Source organism: Carcharhinus amblyrhynchos, chromosome 17 (assembly GCF_965287045.1).
Source record: "Carcharhinus amblyrhynchos chromosome 17, sCarAmb.v2.hapA, whole genome shotgun sequence".
Classification (NCBI taxonomy): domain Eukaryota; kingdom Metazoa; phylum Chordata; class Chondrichthyes; order Carcharhiniformes; family Carcharhinidae; genus Carcharhinus; species Carcharhinus amblyrhynchos.
The window spans coordinates 37918600-37942633 of record NC_137340.1 but is presented as its reverse complement, the minus strand read 5'-3'; the positions used below and the strand labels follow the sequence as shown (position 1 = coordinate 37942633).

The 24034-nt window shown below is 42.6% G+C and overlaps 1 protein-coding gene across 1 annotated transcript in view; it reads right to left on the bottom strand.

Annotated features, from left to right (window-relative positions):
- Positions 1-24034, bottom strand: part of LOC145354580 (coiled-coil domain-containing protein 172-like) — a 96207-nt gene that overhangs the window by 46707 nt on the left and 25466 nt on the right. Inside the window, 1 exon segment of the mRNA XM_080206044.1 lies at positions 3734-3850. Within this exon segment, the coding sequence (XP_080062170.1) occupies positions 3734-3850 (117 nt within the window).

Genomic DNA, 24034 nt, shown 5'->3' with positions numbered 1-24034 from the left:
ACACCCAGAATGAATCTCCTGGGTACTCACTCCCTCCCACTTTGGTCTGGTTCTGTATCCCATCTGATGTCTAAACTGCCGCGCCCCCCCTCAACCAACCCCTGACCTTTCAAACATACTTCCTCCCTTTAAATTGTTCTCTTAAACACCTTCTTTAAGTCAGTCAGTGCCATAAAAAGGGTCTTCCCTCTCTATGCTCCACTTACTCCATGGTGATGCATCTGGCACATATTTTGCTGCTTCTATCTCACCCAGCCTGAGCAAAGGAGATTGGGCAAGACAAGGGCTTTGGAATTTCAACCAAGCTAGGTCCCTCCAGAGTGTCAAAGTGCCAGTGATGGCCATTCCAAGAAAATTATAGGCCCATTCTTTTGAATATACTCAGTATACAAGTCAACTTGAGGCTTCAAGACATACATCAGCATCTATGGTATCATTTTTAGTGATGTTTTACATGTTAATTTTCCTGATGGGAATTCTCATGCATCTGGTTTCAAAATATTTCTGATATGTCAAACTGCAAACTGATTGCTTTTGGCTTGGGAAGTCAAGAAAATAAAAGTAATTGCTAAAAGTATTATAATTGCTGAAACACTGGTTTTTGTGGAGGCAGTGAATATGGGATTACCTTTATAAAACTATTTTAAATGAGATTCTACATAATGGGTGTACTGAAGATTTCAGTAATTCTTTTATAAGAGATGGATATCACTGGAAAGGCCAGCATTTGTTTCCCAACTCAAATTGCCCTTGACAAGGGTAGGTGAGCCAGCTTCTTAAACCGCTATAACCTATCTGGTGCAGGTCCACTCACAGTGCTGTTAGAAAGTGAGTTCCAGGAGGTTCATCTAGCCACTGTGAAGGAACAACAATATAATTCCAAGTCAGGACAGTGCATGATTTGGAAGGGAACTTACTGGTGATGGTGTCCTATGCATCTGCTGCTCTTGTCCTTCTTTGTGGTAGAGGTCATAGATTCAGAAAAAGCTGTTGAGAAGGAGGTCTGGTGAATTGTTGCTGCGTACTTTGTATATGGTATGTATTGCCACTATTTTGTATCAGTGATGGAGGGCATGAACATTTGAAGTATGAAAGGGGTGCCAATCCAGGCGGTTGCTTTATCCTGGGTGGCAGGAGAGTTTCTTGAATGTTGCTGGAGCACCACTCATCCAAGCAAGTGGAGAATATTCCATCACATTCCTGACTTGAACATTGTAGATGGTGGACAAGCTCTGGAGAGGCAGTAAGTGAGCTACTCATTGCAGAATTCCCAGTTTCTGTTCTGCTCTTAGAGTCACAATATTTATATGACTGGTCCAGTTCAGTTTCTCATCAGTAGTAACTTCCAGGATTTTGATGGTGCAGAATTCTGCGATGGTAACATTCTTGAATGTTAAGGAAGAATGGTTACATTCTCTCATATTGGAGGTGGTAATTGCCTGAATGTTGTATGGTGTGATTGTTATTTGCTATTTATTAAACCAGAATGTTGACCAAATTTTGCTGTATATGAGCACAGACTGCATCAGTATCTTTGGAGTTGAAAATGATGTAATCTTCAGCGAATATTGAGCGGCACAGTAGCACAGTGGTTAGCACTGCTGCTTCGCAGCTCCAGGGACCTGGGTTCGAATCCCGGTCGGATCACTGTCTGTGTGGAGTTTGCACATTCTCCTCGTGTCTGCATGGGTTTCCTCCGGGCGCTCCGGTTTCCTCCCACAGTCCAAAGATGTGTGGGTTAGGTTGATTGGCCATGCTAAAATTGCCCCATAGTGTCCTGGGATGTGTAGGTTAGAGGGATTAGTGGATAAATGTGTAGGGATATGGGGATAGGGCCTGGGTGGGATTGTGGTCGGTGCAGATTTGATGGGCCGAAGGACCTGTTTCTGCACTGTAGGATTCTATGATTCTATGAATATTCCCAGTACTGACCTTATGAAGGTCATTGCTGAAGCATTTGAAGATGCTTGAGTCTAGGACAGTACCTTGAAGAACTCATTTAGTGATGTCCTAAGGCAAATATAATTGGCCTCCAGCAAACACAATAATCTCTCATTGTGTTAAATATGTGTCCATCCAGTGGAGAGTATTTCCTTCATTTCCACTGACTTTTAATTGGTATGTTTGGATTTTCAATTTTGTTAGGTCTCCTTGATGTCACACTCGATCAAATGCTACCTTGGTGTCAATCGCTATCATTCTCATTTAACCTCTTGAACAAATGGTATACCCACTATAAAGATCATGCAGGTGATTCTCCCAGCCCGCTGCACTTGCAAGGAGCTGGTGGCCTCAACCAGCTAGAGTGAAGTGGGGCCATGGAGGCCCCCCAGGAGGTTGGGGGAAAGGGGGGGGGGGTGAGGTCCTGGGTATTGCAAGCTAGTCAATGCCAGTCTGACCCTCTGGCACTGCCCAACAGGTAAAGTGGCAATTCTCAAGGGGGAACCTTCGCACTGCCCACCAGGCATCAGGCAGTGCCAAGAGGGTGGGGCCTCTGGGGGGGTTGGAGGGAAAGTACTGCTCTGACTGACAGAGGAAGGGAGGCCAGAAATTGGGGCTGGCCATCAGGGTGGGTTCAGCTTGGGTGGGGGGTGGTGGTTTGAGGCTGCAGGGGGTTGGGGGTGTTGAGGATGGCCCAGATAGCTCTGGATAGCCAACGATCAGGGCATGGGGAAGATTCTGTGTGCTAGTGTGGGACTGGCTGGCAATCGGGCTGGCCAGCGGTCAGGAGGCTGGCAGCATGGGGCCACTGTGCATGTGCCAATCGCAGCTCTGACAGATCACCGTATGCGCAGTGGCCCGCTGCTAGCCTTTCCATTCATTTCACGAAAGATTCATGCTAGTGCACTCGAAGATTCATTTTGAAAGTCCCACTGAAAAAACAGTGAGATTTACTCCAGTTTTTACATGAATTCAACACTGAAAATTGTTTTGGGAGAATCCCACCCAATCACTTAATATGGTAACCCTACACTCAACAGAAATGAGTGACTGGCCTTGCTTGCTTGAATGTTGAGAAAAAGAAAATCTTAAGTTAATTGCTTGGTTGCAAATCATCAAGTGTTTGTCTCAATAAAACAAATTGTAAGCAGTCCTGGAGGAGCAATGTCTTATGCTATTATTTTACAGGATATAGAGATTTCTTAATGATTTGCTTTGAAATTTTGTTTGCACGTATTATTAAGTCTTTTTAAAGGATATAAGCTGATCTGTTAACTGTATGTTATTGTAATTGGTACACATTAACTGTTTATTTACTTGAATGTCTTTAAATGGATACAAACTGAAACCATTGTTGTTGAGTTAGGAGGTAAATGCTCATAATTTATCACTCTGCAAATAAATATAAAAGTATATAAAAATTGATTCCAGTTCTATTCCAACACCAACTAACTTTCTGGGCAAGAACAGTTTGGATATGCATCTCAGTGCCTTAATTGCCACTGAGTCAAAATTGAAGGAGAAATAAATGTAGGAAAACAAAATATGGATATACGAATCAGGGCAATACATATTTGTATAGAATAGATGAGTACACATTTTGAAAGGGACCATTCTTCAACACACAGCTATATTAGTAGAATGGGAAAAACAGTTGGAAAATTGAAAACACCAGGCTGAATTCCCTCATCCTATTAGTGTGACTGCAACAGTTTATCATATCTTACTTCAAGGTGTAATATTCTAACTTCTAATCAAAATTAAAAATATGCTCCGTCCAAAAAAACCTTACCAGAGCTTCATGTAAGATATGATTTTCCTTGGTTATTTCTTCTTTTTGCTTCTTCAAGCCTTCTTCCTGCTTCTTTAACAAATCTAGTTGGAAAATCTCTTCTGAAAGATCTTTCATCTTTTGGTAAATATAATGTTCAATTGATTAGACAAAGAATATCATCTGTAAAAGAATTTCTGTGACTAGTTAAATGAGGTGGTTTATGATGATCTGTTTGAATATTGACCTTGCACCAAAGTAACAGTAAGGGCTATCACTATTCTCAACCCTACAACGCGCTATAAAATCTTTCCAGGCACTAATATAAAACATAAATTAACACTTCAGTTTAAAAACAAAGTACGTTAAAAGCAAATAGGCAGTGACATTCTACAATTTTTTTCAAGACAAGATTACAGTCATGCAGAAAAGGGTACTTTTTTAATGTTATCCTTTGTTTAAGAAGGGTAGCAAGAATAATCCAGGTAATTATGGGCAGGTGAGCCTTATATCAGTGATAAGGAAATTATTGGAGAGGATTCTTTGAGACATTTATTCCCACTTGGAAATAAGTGGAGGTATTAGAGAGAGGCAGCATGGTTTTGTGAAGGGGAGTTCATGTCTCACAAACTTGATCGAGTTGCAGCAAAGGAATTGAGGGGAGACCTGATAGAAGTCTAATTTAATGTTGGCAAGTGCGAGGTGGTCCACTTTGGTAGGAATAATGGTAGGAAGGACTATTACTTACGTGGCGAAAAACTGCAGCAGGCGACGGTGCAGAGGGACCTCGGGGTCCTTGTGCATGAGTCGCAAAAACCCAGCCTGCAGGTGCAGCAGGTGGTCAGGAAGGTGAATGGGATGCTGGCCTTCATAGCGAGGGGGATTGAATATAAAAGTAGGGAGGTCTTGCTGTGGCTGTATAGGGCATTGGTGAGGCCGCAGCTGGAGTACTGTGTGCAGTTTTGGTCGCCGTACTTACGCAAGGATATTTTGGCCTTGGAGGGAGTGCAGAGGAGGTTTACTAGGCTGATACCGGGGTTGAGCTATGAGGAGAGGCTGAATAAACTAGGCTTGTACTCATTAGAGTTTAGAAGAATGAAGGGAGATCTCATTGAGACATATAAGATGATGAATGGGATGGATAGGATAGAGGTGGAGAGACTCTTCCCGCTCAGAAAGGACAGTAGGACTAGGGGGCACAGCCTCAAGATAAAGTGGGGGGGGCAGTTTAGAACGGAACTTCTTCACTCAAAGGGTGGTGAATCTCTGGAATTCTCTGCCCGTTGAGGTGGTGGAGGCTGCCTCGCTAAATATTTTTAAGACACGGGTTGATGGGTTTTTGATAAGCGAGGGGATTAAGGGTTATGGGGAGAGGGTGGGAATGTGGAACGGAGCCACGACAGATCAGCCATGATCTTATTGAATGGCGGGGCAGGCTCGAAGGGCTAGATGGCCTACTCCTGCTCCTATTTCTTATTTTCTTATAAGTCTACAAGATTATGAGAGGCACAGACAGAGTGGGTAGTCAGAAAGAGGTGAAAGAGTCAATTACTAGGGGGCACAGGTTTAAGGTGCTAAGGGCAAGATTTAAAGGAGATGTACGAGGCAGATTTTTTACACAGAGAGTAGTGCGTGCCTGCAACTCATTGCCAGGGATGGAAGTGGAAGCGGATATGGTGGTGACTTTTAAGGGGCGTCTTGACAAGTAAATAAATAGGATGGGAATAGAGGGATATGGTCCCCGGAAGGATAGGAGGTTTTAGTTAAGTTGGGCAGCCTGTCGGTGCAGGCTTGGAGGACTGAAGGGCCTGTTCCTGTGCTATAATTTTCTTTGTTCTTTGTTCATATAGGCCTGATGTGTTGTCATGTGTAAGATGGATAATCAATTGAGCAAACATTTCTTTATTTGAAGAGATTAAGTTGGTGTTATCAAAGCTAGAAACTGTTGCACAGGGCAATGCTAAGATGTGCTCCGATGCCCTCAGCAACAGGAACAGAGGAGTCCCCTGAGTGTTGATCAATGTGACTGTAGTTTTAGTTTCAAATGAGCCACAGGCTTCGCTCCAGCAATGTCAAAGATTAGCCTTTTATGAAGGTTACAGCTGTGAACAGCAGGCAGCAGTTATTCTTGACATGTAATTTGCACCACACTGCAGAGTCCCTCCTAACATCTCCAAGCAACAAAGGTATGCTGTTAAGATCCCGATGATCCTCTTGATCATCAGTTGGATGAGACATGTGCCACAGTGAAGAATTTCTCTGCAGCTGTTCTAGCCATGCTAAGCAGAGACATTACCAATTGAAGTACAGGATAGGCTTTGCTATATGTTGATGCAAAATTTGTTAGATAAGAACAGATTAAGATTCATCGAGTTCATCTTCTATCATCCCAGTAGTTGCATTACACAACAATGCTGTTGACTAATCATAGCAATTAATTAAACTTCAGCAGACTCAGATAGGAAAGAATGGAAGGCACTCGTAATGAAAAGTTTTGGGAAACATAGCTCCAAAATCACTTGTTTCTCCCAAGAATTTAGCACTTAATATACAAGTTTCAATATCCATATACTTCATTGCAAAATATTATTTTCCAAAAGAAAACTATTAGATTTACATTTTAATGATTAATAATTTTGGGATTCAACTATCTCACACCAGTCATAACTTTCTTCCCGGCAAACACCGGGTAGGGCCAAATGTCGAAGGACAAACATATCGCAACTTACAACATTGGCTGAAACCATTAATAGCCAGTGAAAGGCTTCTGGTTACTCACTCTATGCTAACCCTAACCCCAACACAGAGAAAAAATTTTGGCAAGAGATAAGGGACACAAAGGTACTGAGCAAACAGGTGGATCAACGAGAGTAGCAAAGGGCAGACGTGACTGCATTTTTAAAAAATAGACTGGTATTTTCCATTTCAAAACAGCTGTTGTGTGACTTGAGTAATGATCAGGAAATCTGATGACATAATGATGTGACTGCCTCATTTGCATTGACATGGAGAAGCCAGCATTGGATTGAGGTGGGCACAGTAAGAAGTCTCACAACACCAGGTTGAAGACCAAAAGGTTTATTTCGTTTCATGAGTTTTCGGAGTGCTGCTCCTTCATCAGATAAGTGGAGAGGTGGGTTCACAAACACGGCATATATAGACAGAGACTCAATTGCAAGTTAATGGTTGGAATGCGAGTCTTCACAGGTACAGACAACGCGAGTGCAGAGAGGGATAATCACAGGTTAAAGAGGTGTGAATTGTCTCAAACCAGGCAAGTTAGTCGGACTTTGCAAGCCCTGGTCAATGGTGGGGGTTATATGTAGTGTGACATGAGCCCAAGATCCCGGTTAAGGTTGTCCTCATGTGTGCGGAATTTGGCTATCAGTTTCTGCTCAACGATTCTGCATTGTCATGTGTCTTGAAGGCTGCCATGGAGATTGCTTAACCGAAGATTGGAGGCGGAATGCCCTGAACTGCTGAAGTGTTCCCTGACAGAAAGGAAGTGCTCCTGCCTGGTGATTGTTGCACAGTGTTCGTTCATCCGTTGTCGAAGCGTCTGCATAGTCTCGCTGGTATAGCGTACTTCGGGACATCCTTAACTGCAGCATATGAAGTCAACAACGTTGGCCAAGTCCCGTGAGTAAGTTGCATTGAATCAAGGAGTTAATGAGCCTAGGAATTGCTTGTGCACAGACTTTCAGTACAAGAGTGTGCACACCACCTACACTGCAGTGCACATCACATTTTGAGAACATTGTGGACTAGAGGCTGAAACACACACCCAAATGCATTTTTGAATAGAAGATGCCTGATACCAAATGAATGGCTTTCGCCCAAGTCTTACCCTGACCCTTTAAGAAAACACACTGGAAATACATCTGAGTAAAAAATTACATTTATATTGATGTTTTAAAATGAAAATAGAGTAAGTTTTGTAGTTAATATTGTATATAATACTGTATAGCCTCAGCGTCAACAAGTTATATTCATTGACCAAACCTCAAGACTGAATTAAAGCACACATAGCACTAGCTCTATTGTGACTGTGCTTTTACTAGTAAGTAAATACAATGGAAACAAAATCCTGAAAACAGTTTAGGATATAGTTTAAAGGCATCCTTTGGCAATCATTCTGAGCTGTCTAGAAAGAAACTAATGCCAGGAAAATCTGGAAAAGGACAATACTTTATTAAACAATCATTTATCTAGAACAGAAGGTCCCATTTTGCTGCCTTGTGAGGAGAGGATGCCATTGCATGCTTTCCTGGAATTAAGCAACACAGCAGCTACAAACTCATTACAGGATGTCTAAATATAACTCAGATCTCAAACGATTGTTACATTTAAAAATACTAATAAATAAAAACTAGAAATGGTAGCGGCAGTTTGTGTGCAGAGCTTTAATCTGCGAGGATTTGAGGGCAGCAAGACTGTACTGCACTGCCACAGCTGCTGTTTTAATTTGAGACACTTCAGTTCAGTCCTTGAATTGGAGTGCAAATTAGACACTCTCCAACAGGTAAAGTAAATGTAAAAATAAGTATTCCCCAATGTAGTCAAATTCATAAGGGCAATTAGGAATGGGCAACAAATGCTGCATTGTCAGTAACACCAGATCCTACAAAATAATTTTTGAAAAAAAAACTGCGCAGGCAATTTGATTAATCTTTAGTAGTTGTGCCCTTCATCTTTAATAGTCCTTTTCTTTGTCTCTATTATAACAATGCTTGTTCCCACATGACTGATGCTACCCTTGTTCTTTAATAGTCTGATCTCAGCTCTGACATGTTCAGCTCTTATTGCTTTTGCCTTCTTGCTTACGTATTTTGCATCAGTTCCCAACTTCCCCCCACCTTCTTTCTGGTTTAAAATCCTACCAAAACTCAATTTATGAGGCTCGGTTTGCATTTTAGTTCTCTACACCTGCATCTTTATCTTCAAGGGCAGCAAAATAGACCAGTGGCCTGTCATTTCCAAATGGCAGGCAGTGACTAGTGGGATACCACAAGATTGGTACTCAGACCCCAGCTATTCACAATATATGTTAATGATTTAGGTGAGGGAACTAAATGTTTTTGCAGATGACACAAAGCTGGGTGGGAGGGTGCGCTTTGAGGATGATACTGAGAAGTTTCATAGTGATTTGGACAAGTTCAATGAGTGGGCAAATGCATGGCAGTTGAGTATAATGTGAATAAATGTGAAGTTAACCACTTTGGTAAGAAAAACTTGAAGGCAGGTTATTTTATCTGAATGGCCATAAATTGAGAGAGAGAAATGTGCAAAGAGATCTGGATGTCCTTGTACACTAGTTGCTGAAGATAAGGATGCAGGTGCAGCAGGCGAATGAAAGCAAATGGTATGTTGACCTTCATAGCAAGAGGATTTGAGTACAGGAGCTTGCCTTGCCCTCTTGCTGCAATTATACAGGGCCACAGGGAGGCTGAACTTGGAACATTATGTGCAGTTTTGGTCTCCTTATCTGAGGTAGGATGTTCTTGCTATAGAAGGAGTACAGAGAAGGTTTACTAGATTGATTCCTGGGATGGCAAGACTGACGTATGAAGAGAGATTAGAATTATATTCATTGGAGTTCAGAAGAATGAGGCAGGATCTCATAGAAACCTACAACATACTAACAGAACTAGACAGGGTAGGTGCAAGAAGGATATTCCTGATGGTGGGAGAGTCCAGAACCAGGGGTCATGGTCTAAGGATAAGGGATAAACCTATTAGTACTGAAATGAAGAGAATCTCTTCACCCAGAGAATGGCAAACCTGTAGAATTTGATACCACAGAAAGTAGTTAAGGTCAAAGCATTGCATGTTGTCAAGAAGGTGCTGGATATAGTTCTTGGGGTGAATGGAATAAAAGGATGTGGGTGGAAGATGGGATCAGGTTATTGAGTTAGATGATCAACCATGATCATAATGAATGGTTGAGCGTGCTCGAAAACCTAAATGACCTACTCCTGCTCCTATTTTCTCTGTTTCTAGGGCAGACTCTTTATTTAAAGTTTATTTATTTATTAGTCACAAGTAGACTTACATTAACTCTGCAATGAAGTTACTGTGAAAACCTTCTAGTCACCACACTCCAGCGCCTGTTTGGATACACTGAGGGAGAAATTAGCATGGCCAATGCACCTAACCTGCACACCTTAGGACTGTTGGCTGAACTGGAATGTTTACCTTGTTAATTCCATTTTATTCTCAGTAAATACTGAATGTTACAAACTGTACTGACCATCATGGCCACTGCCCTAATTTTATTCCCAAGACAACAGATGTTGGCAATGATTCTGCTATTTCTATTTTATATCTCTGGGCCCAGCTTTTAGTTTTGCATTTTGTACTATTGCCATATCCTTTTCATTGGAGTGAAGAGGGACATCAAGGCCCCCCAGAGGGTCAGGTACTGGGGTGTACCCTCTGGGCATTGCCACCTTGGCAGCACTAGCTGAGGCCCCACTGGCACTGCCCAAGAAGCAAAGTGCCAATACCTAGGGGACACCTTGGCACTGCCCACTGGACATCGGGCAGTGCCAAGGGGGCAGGGCTAGAGGGGGTGGGACTTATTGGGGCTGGGGCCTGTGGGCGGAGATCAGTGGTAGTGGGGGGGTCTCACCACCACTCTGCACTTGGAGTCAGTGGCAGAGGGAGGGAGAGGCTGATCAGAGCTGGCCAACGAGGTGAAAGGAGGATTGGGACTGCAAGGTGGTGGTTAGGGCTGCCAGTGGGGCGATGGAAATTGGGCGATCAGGACTGCCCAGGGATGGGTGGGTGTGGAGATCGAGGTGGGGGGGTTGGAGCTGGCATAGAGATGTCCAGAAGCCCAGTGATAGGGGGTGGGGAGAGGGTCGCACATCAGTGATGCAGCGTCATGGGACTGCCCAGCAATTGAGTTGACCAGCAATCAGGAGGCTGGCAGTGTGGGGCTACTGCACATGCGCTGATCTCCAGTCTTGACAGACTGGCGCATCCACAGTGGCCCGCTCAGTGCTATGCTGTTGGCCTCTCCAGTGGGAAAAGACCTTACTTCTTGATTTTTATCATGATTCACACAAGGACACTTTGTGATGCATAGAATGTGGGAGATTCATTTTGAAAATCCAGCTAAAAAAGGCAGCAGGATTCATTCCAGTTTTCAGCAATTAGAATTCTTTTGGAAGAATCCTGGCCGACACGTTTATTCCTACTCCTTCATTTTGTGGACATTGAGGAAGATTATTGTTGCCATACCAATTCACCAGATTCTCTATCTCATTCCTCTACTCTGTCTCATTATTGTTTGAGATCCGACCCATTCCAGTGGTGTCGTCAGGAAACTTGAAAATTGGACAGGAATTTGGCCACACAGTCACAGGTGTATAATGACTATAGTCAGTGGCTGAGAACACAGCCTTGTGGGGCAACAGTGTTGAGAATGATCATGGAGAAGGTATTGTTGCATCTCCTTACTGATTGTGGTCTGTGAGTTAGAAAGTTCAGAATCCAGTCGCAGAGAGTGGTGCCCAGGCCCAGGCGATGGAGTTTGGAGATGAGGTGTGTGGGAATAATGGCGTTGAAGGTTGAGCTGTAGTCAATAAATACGAGTCTGACATAGACGTCTGTTATCTAGGTACTGCAAGGTTGAGTGCAAGACCAGGGAGACCTGTTGCAGTAGTAGACAAACTGTAATGGATCCAGGTAGTCTGGGAGGCTGGAATTGATTTGTGCCATGACTAGCCTTTCAAAGCACTTTGATGGATGTCAGAGCCACTGGCTGATAGTCATTAAGGCACGCTGCTTGGTTTTTCTTAGGTACCAGTATGATGGTTGTCTTCTTGAAGCAGATAGGGACCTCAGATTGTTGTAAAGTTTATTGAAAGATGGCTATTGAAAGATGAACTGCAATAAATTGTTCATGTTGTGACATTGTGGCTTTGGTGTCATCATAATTTCAGCACTGAGAGCAGATTTGGTCTCTGTGCTTAAGAAAGAAAATCCTTGCATTGGAAGAAGCATAGGAAAGGTTTACTTGTTCCCTGGGAGGACAGGATTGTCCTATGATGAGAGGCCTATTAAAGTGGTCTGCATTCTCTGGAGTTTACAAGAATGAGAGGTGATCTCATAAAAACATAGAAGATTCTTAAAGGCCATGTTGTTTCTGCTGGCTAGAGAATCTGCAGCAGAATGTCAGCACAACGGGTCAATCATATACGACTGAGGTGAAATTTCTGCACTCAAAGAATCATGGAATTCTACAAAATCATAGAATCCTATAATGTGGCAACCAGAATTGTACACATTCTAGCTGTGGTCTCACCAAAATTCTATAAAACTCCAAAATGACTTCACTGCTTTTGTAATCTATGCTTCGATTGACAAAGGCAAGTGTTTCATACGCATTTTTCACTACATACTGGCATGCCCTTCTGCCTTCAGAGATCTTTGGACAAACACACCAAGGTCCCTTTGTTCCACAGAACTTCCTGGTGTCCTGTCATTCATTGAATACTTCCTTGTTAAATTACTCTTTCCAAAGTACATCATCTCACACTTTTTATGGTTAAATTCCATCTGCCACTTATCTGTCCATTTGACCATGCCGTCTACACCTTCTTGTAGGCCAAGACACTTAGCTCACTGTTGACCACCTGGCCAAATTTTATGTCATCCGCGAACTTACTATTCCTAACCTAGTCATCAATATTGTTTATATAAATGATGAATAACAGGGGACCCAACACAGATTCCTGTAGTATGCCATTGGACACTGGCTTCCTGTCACTAAAGCAGTTTTCTGTCATCACCCTTTATCTCCTACAACTGAGTCAACTTGAATCCACGTTATCAAATTATTCTGTATCCCATGTGCATTTATTTTCTTTACAAATCTCCCATGTGAGACCTTGTCATAGGCTTCGCTGAAATCCATATAAGCTACATCAACTGCACTACCCTCACCTACGCACCTATCACTTCCTCAAAAAATGCAATCAAATTTGTTAGGCATGACCTCCCTCTGACAAAGCCATGCTGACTATCCATGATCAAGCCTTGCCTTCCCAAGTGGAAATAGACAGTCTCCTTCCGAGGTTTCTCCAATAGTTTCCCTATCACTGACACAGGACTCATTGGTCTATAGTTCCCTAGCTTACCTCCACAACCCTTCTTAAATAGCAGAACAACATTAGCTATTCTCCAGTCATCTGGCACCTCCCCATGGCCAAAGAGGAATTGAAAAAACCCAATCTCCTCTCTTGCCTCCTCTAGCAGCCTAGGGCACAATTCATCTGGACCTGGATGTATGGTTGTTTTAAAATCACATATACTAACTGAACCATTTGGTTTTATGACAGGTACAATGGGGATAGCCAGTCACTCCGGCTCTAACACACCAGCATTATTAAGCTATACTAATGCTTCTTTGACCTTGGGATGAATTGCCCATGGCACCACTATCGCTTTGAGGCTCTTTTGTTGACTATTAGGCTTTATCTTGAGTTTTACTTGAACTTCCTTCATTGAACCAAGCGTCTCTTCAAAGGCTCTTGTACTTACCTAGAAGGTGTTGTAGGTCTGTTTTGGCATTGATCAATCTGTTGACAGTACGCTAGTTAAGCTTTACCTTCTCCAACCAGGATCTCCTAACTAAATTACCACCTGGAGAGGCAACTCCGCTGTTGATGTTTCAGTATTTGGTAAGTAGTCTCAGGAATTAAAAATACTTCACCACCAGCATCAACCCCCATTTTAATAGATTGTCCATGTAGCTTCAGAATCACCTAAGAATCAACGTGATGCACCCAGTATGAATAAATCATTAAACTGGAATAGCTAAGTTACCATGGAAGTCGAGAGTGCAAAATTTCAAACCATTTTCATGCACAAGCAAACTGACATTTGGCCATTCTCCCAAGTTTTCCCTTCCTGCCTCTCACCTTGAATGCAGGATTTTCTATCCCTACCTGCCACTGGTATCGTCTGGTCTTGGTGAAAGTCAATGGATTTTGCCTAGGCCACCAAATCTCCTGTGGTGGGTCCCGCCACAACAGGGCCCAAAAATCACAGCCTAAGGGGGAAGTTTCCCTGTTCCGCCCACCACAGGAATCGTAGCAGGTGAGGGCCGAACCATGGAAAAACACATTGACCTCAGGTGGGATTTTCTGGTTTCAGAGCAAGCACAATCAGAAAATCCCACGCTAAGAGTTCGAAGCATGAGGCATTCATCTTGAAATTCTAAAGGAGCATTCAAAACAATTATTTCTAAACTCTGTAGTGACAGAGTCTTAAAATTCTGATAAGTATTATTTATCTGTTGGGGAGCTTACTGTACTTGTTTCATTGATAAGTTTCATAGACAAGTGCAATAAAAAGAGTTACACTTACGTACCGATTGCCATGTATTAAATAATATTACTCACAATTTCTTCAGAGAATATTTGTCAAGACAAAGCTCTTATTCTGATACATCTATACAGAAAGGAATTTATAGAAAGAGACAAGTAAAATGACAAAAGAACTCTGAAAATAAGCCAAGAAAAAAGATAATTTTAATTGTAATATATGTAACTAATATTAAGGTTTTCAAATATAATGCTTTTGCCATGGAGAATGCTATGGTTTGTAAAAATGAAAAAAAATCTGTGCTATTCTTTGTAGCATTGCAAGTGAAGGGACAAGATCTCGGAAGCTTCTCTAATCTTTATTGACATTTAGGAAATCCAGGTTCAATGACATCGGCTGTTACCTAACAGTTCCTCGAGTTTCAATTCTTGATCTTTGTAGAAAGAATCTGATTGGTTTCAGACTTCAGTGCAGAATATCAACTTCTAAAAAATGTAAGTCCTCACCAGTACTACAAATAACCAACAAGGCATCAGAGAATGTGCATTGTCAATATATGGAGATAAGAGCTGCAGTTTAAATGAACAATATGAACAATTCATTTTAGGGATTAGAATAGCTGCAGACAAAACAGGGAGAAAATTCGTGCCCAAGGGCAAAAATGTCCGTTTTTCTTAAGAGTTTGAGTTTTAAGTTTATTCATTAGTGTCACAAGTAGGCTTACATTAACACTGAAGTTACTGTGAAAATCCCCTAGTTACCACACTCCGGCGCCTGTTCATGTGGTGGCTGCCATGCCAGGGCAGGGATTGGAAAAAAAAGGTAAAAGGTGTAATTCCATTTTCCAAAAGTCCGAATTCTGTGTGCTTTACTGGTGGAAACCTCATCCTTGACTGCTGAGAGATGTCTAAGTTGTCAAACTTAATTTGGAAGGGAATGGGCTCATGGAATGGATGAATGTTACATAGAAACATGGAAACTAGGAACAAGAGTAGTCTATTTAGTCCTTTGAGCCTGTTCCACCATTCATTTTGATCATCAAATTCAATGTCTTGATCCTGCCTTCCCCCCCATCCCTTGATTCATTTGGCCCCTAGAGCTCTCTCTAGTTTCTTCTTGAAATCAGATGCTCATCATCTGCTGTGGCAAACAGATGATTGGACAGAGATAGGGGATTAGTATGGTTAATTCCCTAACCAAATAAAATGGTTAAAGGGATTAAAATCAACTGACCAGAATTTAATGTGGCCTGTGTGATCTTAAGCACATTGTATGAGTAACATGTGTGGGCGGATCAAACAGATTTGATTTTTTTCATGCAAGGCCAATACTAAAGCAGCCTGCTGCAAGTTGAGGAGTTAGGAGTTTCTAGGAGTGAGATGAGGTGGTGTTTTGGAGTGTTGACGAAGTATTTTCTGTGTTGGGTTCATCACAGTGCCATTTCTATCTTTCAGCATTAGGGATTTGATGCCTCTGGCACCCTTTGTTCACAGATGAGCCCCAATCACCTGCACTTGGTTAGTGTCTACTCAGCACAGAGCACTTCCATTTCTGAGGAGAACAGAGAGCAGAATGAGGAGGCATGGTGGTCACAGGCATCCCCCTTAGGCAGAGTTGTAGGCACAGGCTGATTAGGACCAGCAGAGAAAGTAAGGACACTATGTCTGCAGACGATGCCATTGCCTTGCTACCAGGGTTTGCAGGCAGCAGACAAACTACTTTGACATGACAGAGCTCCAGTCCAAAGGAGGCTTTGGCTTTCAAGGGACATGCCAAAAAACCAGCGCATTGTCTTGGGAGAATTGGGCCCAATAACATTTTTTTAAAAGAGACTAATTTGTCAGTGACCAACAGAAATAACAAAAGACAAAATTTCTTGCATTAAGACTGTCACTGAAAAACAAACTAAACTCAATAGAAACAAAACATTACTCAACAGATAACTACAACACCAAATTAAAGAAAATGTACTCCCATAATAACTATCATAAGCAACTAAAATATGCCCCATGGTGTTTTTAACTTTACATCATGCTTCTGGCACATATGCAGCATTAAAGATTAAATTCTCTGTTACTCAGTTTTCCAGCAGGCTCACTTCTATGTTACACCAGACTGAAACTTTCATTCTTTCACCAATCTTAAAGACCATCTCATTCAATCTGAGTATTCCTGAACAAACATGCATTATTCCTTAAATCTACAAACATTGCACCTGTTCTGTACTGTACTTTTCATATTGAAGCATCAGCTGTTTCTCTGTATCTGTTTCTCTCTCTCTCTTTGCATCTCTCTCCCCATGTCTCTGTGTCTCTGAATCTAAAATGTAATTATTCCGTTTTCTGCATTCAAGTGTGAAAAAGCTCTCTTGATTTTCAAAAGGTTTTGGTTTCTTTCCCAATGATAACCAGATCACATGGGCTTGTCTATAAGCAGAGGATTAGTATGGCCACCAACCACAACCCCTGACTCCAGAATAATCTGTTTCACCTTGAATTAATGGGGATATTTTAGACCAAAGTCTTGCAAAGTCCAACTCTTAGAATACAAAATATACTTTATCAAAAATCAAGGTTGAATCTTCTCCTCCTTCAGCAGTATTTATAGTATATGAGGTGCCGAAGATATGGTGAAACGTAAAAAACTGGTTTCCCGATGTTGGGAAATGAGATAGGGATCTTCATCTCCTGACTTTTGTAGTGAATTGATGCAGGTTGGAATTAATGGCTGACAGGAGGACAGTAAAAGGTGATGAAAATGTTCTCAAATATTACACATAGCATTCTAAGATACAGACAGCTCACCAAGAAGGCAAAAGTCTCAATGTCCAACTGCAAAATAAGGTGGACGAAGAGTCTTTACAGGTGGGTGGAGCTGAAGGTCAGAACAACTTTACAACCAAGGAAAACTCTAATAATCCTGCCAAGACCGTATGAGAGCTTTGTGCTTTTGAAATAATCATTGTCTGCTGAAGTCCACAGGGCAGCAGGGCTGGTCCAGAGGGTTTTCATTACAATGGCATTCCAGCAAGGTGTCTGAGCTGCTACTGTTCACTCTGATCCATTTACCATCAACTTTATCCAGAATTAAAGAAGAAGGGAGGGGAGAGATGGATGCCAACAAGAGACATACAGATGAATTGTAGCCAACATACGACTACAAACCCCTATTCGCCCGAGGCAAGTGACCTGCCGGACAAGGATTCATGTGGTTAGTCTTTCTATCATGACAAGGCAATGGTCTTTCTAGAGTCTCAGGGGCAGTGGAATAGTCTGATTGGGTGGCTTATTGCACATGGCTCCCATCACCCTTGTCAAATAGTGATGACTCCATCTATGGGCTTGGTTTAAGGGAAAGAATGTCCGTCCTTGATCCCCCAGGATGTCTTTCACCTGGAAGGAGTGGAGTGCATGTGACCATTACAACTAGTAGTAAGAATAATCCAGGAGATTTTTAACCAGTGCAAGTAAACAAACATTTACAAAAACCAAAACTAAGAGTGATTGTACACCTGTGCCACCAGTGCTTACTCAAACTTCTGACTTGTCTGACTCTACCACTTTGTCTTGTTGCATTCCTAATTTCCGCAGCAAAGCTGGAGGTAACCTGTTGAATACAATGTTGTCTTATCTGCATTATCTTTGCCGGATGGCCTCTGGAAATCTGAAGCCTAGAGGACCCTAGCCTTCTTTGGATCTTCTGCTCAGGGGCAGGTACACCCTTTGTGTTCTAAGCAGCCGGAGCTGATGGGGTCACAGGCAGAGTAGATTGGGAATACTGGAACATCCTTAGAATGTCCAGGGTGGATGCCCTAGGGAGTCTGAGGGCCCTTTCCTGACTCCTTAAGGAAAAGGAGCATCAGGAGGGATGTCAAAGAGCCCAATCCCATTTTTGCTGGAACATAGCCATGACCACAGTGTACAAGTCTGAGTGTGCATCTCGCAGAAGTTATTGGGCCTGGGTCTCTATGGCATCTGCCATTCTTCCCATAAGGACTTGCATGTGCTCACTTGTCATAGCCACAACATTAGAGAGCATGCAGACAGACACCTCCATTTCTCATGGAACTCTGTCAGATGTCTCTCTGAATTTCTAATCTATTTTCTATGGATGCTTCTGGAGACTCGTCATCGGACCGGCTTGGCAGGTGACCTCTCTCCAGTGCCAAAGACCTTGGTTGTCACTGCCTCCTCCTGCAGTGGACTGTGTCTGTGAGGTGACCACCATAGTGTGAACCTGAGCATAAACCAAATATATAACCATTGAGTTGTGTGTCAGGTTCAGGTGAAAGCTTCACAGCTGTGAAAGTTTTGTCATCTTCCTTTCAGGTCTCCAGGAAGCTGAGGCTCTTTTCTGGGGCTGGCTTCTCTCTCTTCCTGCTGACTCAAACATTGCATAGCTTCAATCGCCTTGATTTTTTGAGGTTTTCAGAATAATATGTTTCTTCACTAGGTTCTTGGGAAAGGTCCACCTCACTATCCGCACACCCACGATCGCAATCCTTCCCTGCCAGTCCTGTAGTCTACTGCTCGAATGCAGTGAGGAGTTACAGGTCTGGCATTCCACTTCCTATCCTCTCTCTCCATCCTGTGTGGGCTGTTTCCACCTGCATAAATACATATATTTGAGCACATTTGATGAAATACAAGATTGAGGTCAGCTTATTCTGTGGCTAATGACTGAAGTCCTGACTCCCCAAAGTCAAACTAACATGTACAAGGACAAGTCAGTAGTGTGATGGAATATTGCCCACTTGACTGGATAAGTGCAGCTCCATTCAAGAAGCTGGAACCAATCAAGCATAAGCCCACTTGATTGGCATCCCATCTACTACCTTCAACGTTCACTTCCTCCAATAGCCCTCATGCAGCGTGGCAGCAACATATACCATATTCATGATGCACTGCAACAAGTCAACAAATTTTTATTGACAACACCTTCCAAATCTATGATCTCTATATAAGGGCAAGGGCAGTAGACACATGGGCACAGCGCCATCTTAAAGCTGTCTCACCTTTCCTCGATGACCTGAAGGAGATTCTCCAGGGAAACATCACTGAAGTGAGGTTGCTGCCTTCATATAGATACTTTTCTCCTAAAGTCCTGACACAATTAATGAATGGCTGACCGGATTCATTTTAAATATAGTGCCCAGAAATTATGGCAGAGTGTGTAACTTCCTTCCTACACCATCACTTGATTCAAAGTAAAATGTGCAGCTACTTAATTAATGAGGAGAGCAGCACGATTTGACAGCTAGACTGCTCCTCTCTACAGTGGAAGTCACTCCGTCTTCCCATCCCCACCACTGAATTTAAGCATGAAGCAAAAGATTTGGTCCCAACAGTGGGAGACTGCTAGAATATACTTCACTTTAAACTTTTCTACTTCTCAGTATTATCTTATATTTAATTAAAAATGAATACCCCGATCAGAATGTTATATATGGCGGCGCTTAACAGATTAGCTTGCATAAGGTTTATAGGTTAATTTCTAGCAGAAAATATTTTTGGGTTTAACTGTTCTTAAAACTTTTACTTGAGCTTTTATGGTTTATCCAGCACATTGGCATCTCTGAACTATCAATTTTCAGTAAATCCTCCTTGATATGTACATTGACTTTTAATCCTCTTCCGTTAGCTGTGTAGATGAAAACCCACTCTCCAGAATCAATGAAACTATACACTCTTCTTAGTTCTCCATGATTTGTTCATGACATTCATCATAGTTTGTAGAGATATAATCACATATTAATTTGGGTTTCAAAAAAGATTTCAATACTGAAAGTTCATGAGTTACTTCCTATAACCATTTCCACTGAAGTTCACAGAGTTAGAGGAACAGGCTTTTGTATCTTGCAAGGGTATTTGTGCAATTTTCCCAGCAGACATGGAACAGATTAACTAAGATAAGAAATAATAGAAAATGCGAGTAAAACTCAGCTGGTCAGGGGTGAGGCAGATTTATCATCCACAACATAATAACTCCAAATGTGTTATGGTCCCAGCTGATGTTACTATTGGACAGTCTGATCCCAGAATGGAACCCTGGTTCAATAAACCGTAACTTTAAACACAAAAAGATTGACTATTTTATTCCTTCAACCCACCTATATCTTTATAGATGTATATTTTTAATAATAACAAGTTACAAAATGTATCTTATACTATAATGTTCTCAATAAGTATAGTTCCTGTAAACAACAGGCCAACTGTGGTTCCGCACAACCTGCTCTGAAACCAAGTGACAGATACCACCTGCTGTGGATTTGTCATCATATCCTCCCCACACTGCCCCCCTCAGGTGTTTATCACAGCGTCAGCCAACTGCTCTCACCAGAATTTGATTTCCATATGAAGGTTTCTAATCATCACTCTCAAAGGACACACTTTGAAAACTTCTCTCATGCAATGCTTTCTCACCAATGTCTTCACCAAGGATCCACAATTAGGATTTCAAATTCTTCTTTCAGTATTCCTCTGCCCTGGACTGCCATACGTATTCAAGGTACCAAGTCATGCCAACAGAATACAACTGCTTCATGGACTGTAGTAAGACATCATCAAACTTTTGATTTATCACTGATATCTGGTTCCCCATTTTAAACCTGGTTACTGAAGATGTCTCTAACTCAGAACAATTTATTCCTTTTTACTTTAACTTCATCCACCAAGACCTTGTTCAACTACTGGCTCTTTGTTCTTTTAACTTAACCGCCTGTCAGAGAAATAATTTTTGTCTGAACTCGCTGTTTCCTGGACCTTCTTGTTCTTTTGGGAGGTCTGCTCCCTGGTCTTGTCCAGCTGTTTCTGGGTCCAGTTTAAAACTAAAGCTCTTTCTAAACTAAGATGGCCTCTGGCTGCTGAGTAATAGCCTAGTCTTTATTTAACCCTGTTGACTTTTGCATCGTAAACCAATACTGGCAGAGTCTGAAATGAAATCAAAACCCACAGACACGTAGCCATCTTTGTTTAACATACTTTCTTGTTGACCCTTTCAAAAACAGGAACACAAAATTAAACTTACTTAAAACTATACTTTATTTCAAATATTCACAAATACAAATATATATTACTTAAAATGACCTTTGTTTCCTGACAAATATTTCTCTCCCTGGGTTCTTCCAGCACTTTCTGTTTTATTTCAGATTTCCATCAGTTGCACTATCTTGAGTTTATTTAATAAAAAATGGATTTAAGGCCCCATCAAAATAAGTACAATGGTCCAGATTTTCACCCCAGTATTGTACTCGACCAATGTGAATAGGGCACAATGTGAACCAAATTTTAACCACAGTGGAGGGAAACAGGAGCATTGTCTGTTTTTGTGTCGGAAACAAAGTAGGAAGACCTACTTTGCTACATATAAATGTGTTCAGATGATTATCGTACATGTCAGTGGAGTAGACACACTGCCTGGCAGAGCCTTCTGCCTGGAAACAGTGATAAGCAGTTAAAAAGATCACTGGTATTGGCTGCTTCCCACAAGCAATGGCCAGAAGACATCCAGCACAGATCCCATTCGCCCAAGAAGAAAAGAACTTACACTGAGTGCTCTGATCCATTGATTAGGGACTGATAGTATAAGTGTACTCAGGGAAGTCTTTGAAATTGTTCTTCTCCTGGTGACAGAGGAAGTCAATGGGTGGAATTTTACGAAAAAATTCTAAATGTCCAGCTAGTGTGAACGTGGGAAGTTTCAGACCCATTTTTGGGCAAGTCTTTACTCTGAATATCATGGACTTAGACAACTAAAAAATGGGTTACACTACTTCTAGGTACTAAATGGAATGGGCTAAAAATCACTAAATCGCTAGCCAGCCTGCCGCAGCAACAAAAGGAGCTATTGCACTTGTGCAGGCCTCTGTGGCTGCACGTGCACAATTGCAACAGCAGAGAGCTAACAGGTCTGAGAGGGAGAGAGACCTGTCAGGCTTCTGATGCTGCAGCCAGCCTCAACCCAAACATCATCCTACCAGCTGTCAGGAGGGCCCACGATTGATCGCGAGCTCTACACCATGCAGAAATATTGCATCTGCCCCCCTCCCATCCCACTGCCCAGACCTATCACTCCCATCCCCACCAATCACAATGCAGAATGGCTGCAGGCATCTCCTCCCTTCCCACCAACTGTGATGCAGAGTGGCAGTGGGCCTCCTCCCTCCCTACCCAATCAGCCATTCCCTTCAGGCCACACCCCTTTGGGCCACTCTCCCTTAGGCCCCAACCCCACAGGCCCTGCTCCCTGGCACTGTCTGGTGGGCAGTGACAAGGCACACAGTGGGCATTGCCAGGATGCCAGGTTGGCAATGTCAGGCTGGCACAGCCCAAGGGCAGTCCTCCCTTGCCTTTGAACACCTTGGGGGGCCTCAATGGCCTTCAGTTCTACCGGCGAGTCCATCACAATTGATCCCAGCTCGTGGGGACCAGCTGTTTTCCTCGCCAAACAGAACCTGGCAAGGCCACAAAGGCAAGTGAACCCGGATGATTGCTTCCCAGGTTCATTAATTTTATGCAAAAAAGCATTCAAATACAATTTAAATAAATTATTCAGCCTCTCACCAGCAATGTATAATTTAAGAAAATTATTGTTTCTGCAACATCTAATATGTAATTTTATATAATTGAGCAAGAAGTGAAATGTTAAAGCCAAATACCAAAACAGATTCATTACACAGAAATAACAAACATTTATACATTTTCTGGGGTTTCTGTGACTCTTTGGCTGAGGTTACAGTAGACAATCAGCGTCTCATATTGTCCAATTAGAGCTACTGGAAGCACTTGGCACACCACCCTCACAGGCATGTTTGAATGCTTTCAATGGCTTTCAATTGCTGAGCCTCTAGAAGTGTAATTAGATACAGGATATGATGTAACTCAAGTACTGCATCACACTACGTACATTTGCAGAGTAATCAGCAGCTTACGTCCAATGAAAACAGCCAGACACATGTAGGAGTGATATTGCCCAGTGCTTCTAGTAATTCTGTACAATGATGATACCAGGGTAATTTTCTGAGAGGTTTTACCTGACCGTTGATCATAACTTTAATTTTACGAAAAAATTCTAAATGTCCAGCTAGTGTGAACGTGGGAAGTTTCAGACCCATTTTTGGGCAAGTCTTTACTCTGAATATCATGGACTTAGACAACTAAAAAATGGGTTACACTACTTCTAGGTACTAAATGGAATGGGCTAAAAATCACTAAATCGCTAGCCAGCCTGCCGCAGCAACAAAAGGAGCTATTGCACTTGTGCAGGCCTCTGTGGCTGCACGTGCACAATTGCAACAGCAGAGAGCTAACAGGTCTGAGAGGGAGAGAGACCTGTCAGGCTTCTGATGCTGCAGCCAGCCTCAACCCAAACATCATCCTACCAGCTGTCAGGAGGGCCCACGATTGATCGCGAGCTCTACACCATGCAGAAATATTGCATCTGCCCCCCTCCCATCCCACTGCCCAGACCTATCACTCCCATCCCCACCAATCACAATGCAGAATGGCTGCAGGCATCTCCTCCCTTCCCACCAACTGTGATGCAGAGTGGCAGTGGGCCTCCTCCCTCCCTACCCAATCAGCCATTCCCTTCAGGCCACACCCCTTTGGGCCACTCTCCCTTAGGCCCCAACCCCACAGGCCCTGCTCCCTGGCACTGTCTGGTGGGCAGTGACAAGGCACACAGTGGGCATTGCCAGGATGCCAGGTTGGCAATGTCAGGCTGGCACAGCCCAAGGGCAGTCCTCCCTTGCCTTTGAACACCTTGGGGGGCCTCAATGGCCTTCAGTTCTACCGGCGAGTCCATCACAATTGATCCCAGCTCGTGGGGACCAGCTGTTTTCCTCGCCAAACAGAACCTGGCAAGGCCACAAAGGCAAGTGAACCCGGATGATTGCTTCCCAGGTTCATTAATTTTATGCAAAAAAGCATTCAAATACAATTTAAATAAATTATTCAGCCTCTCACCAGCAATGTATAATTTAAGAAA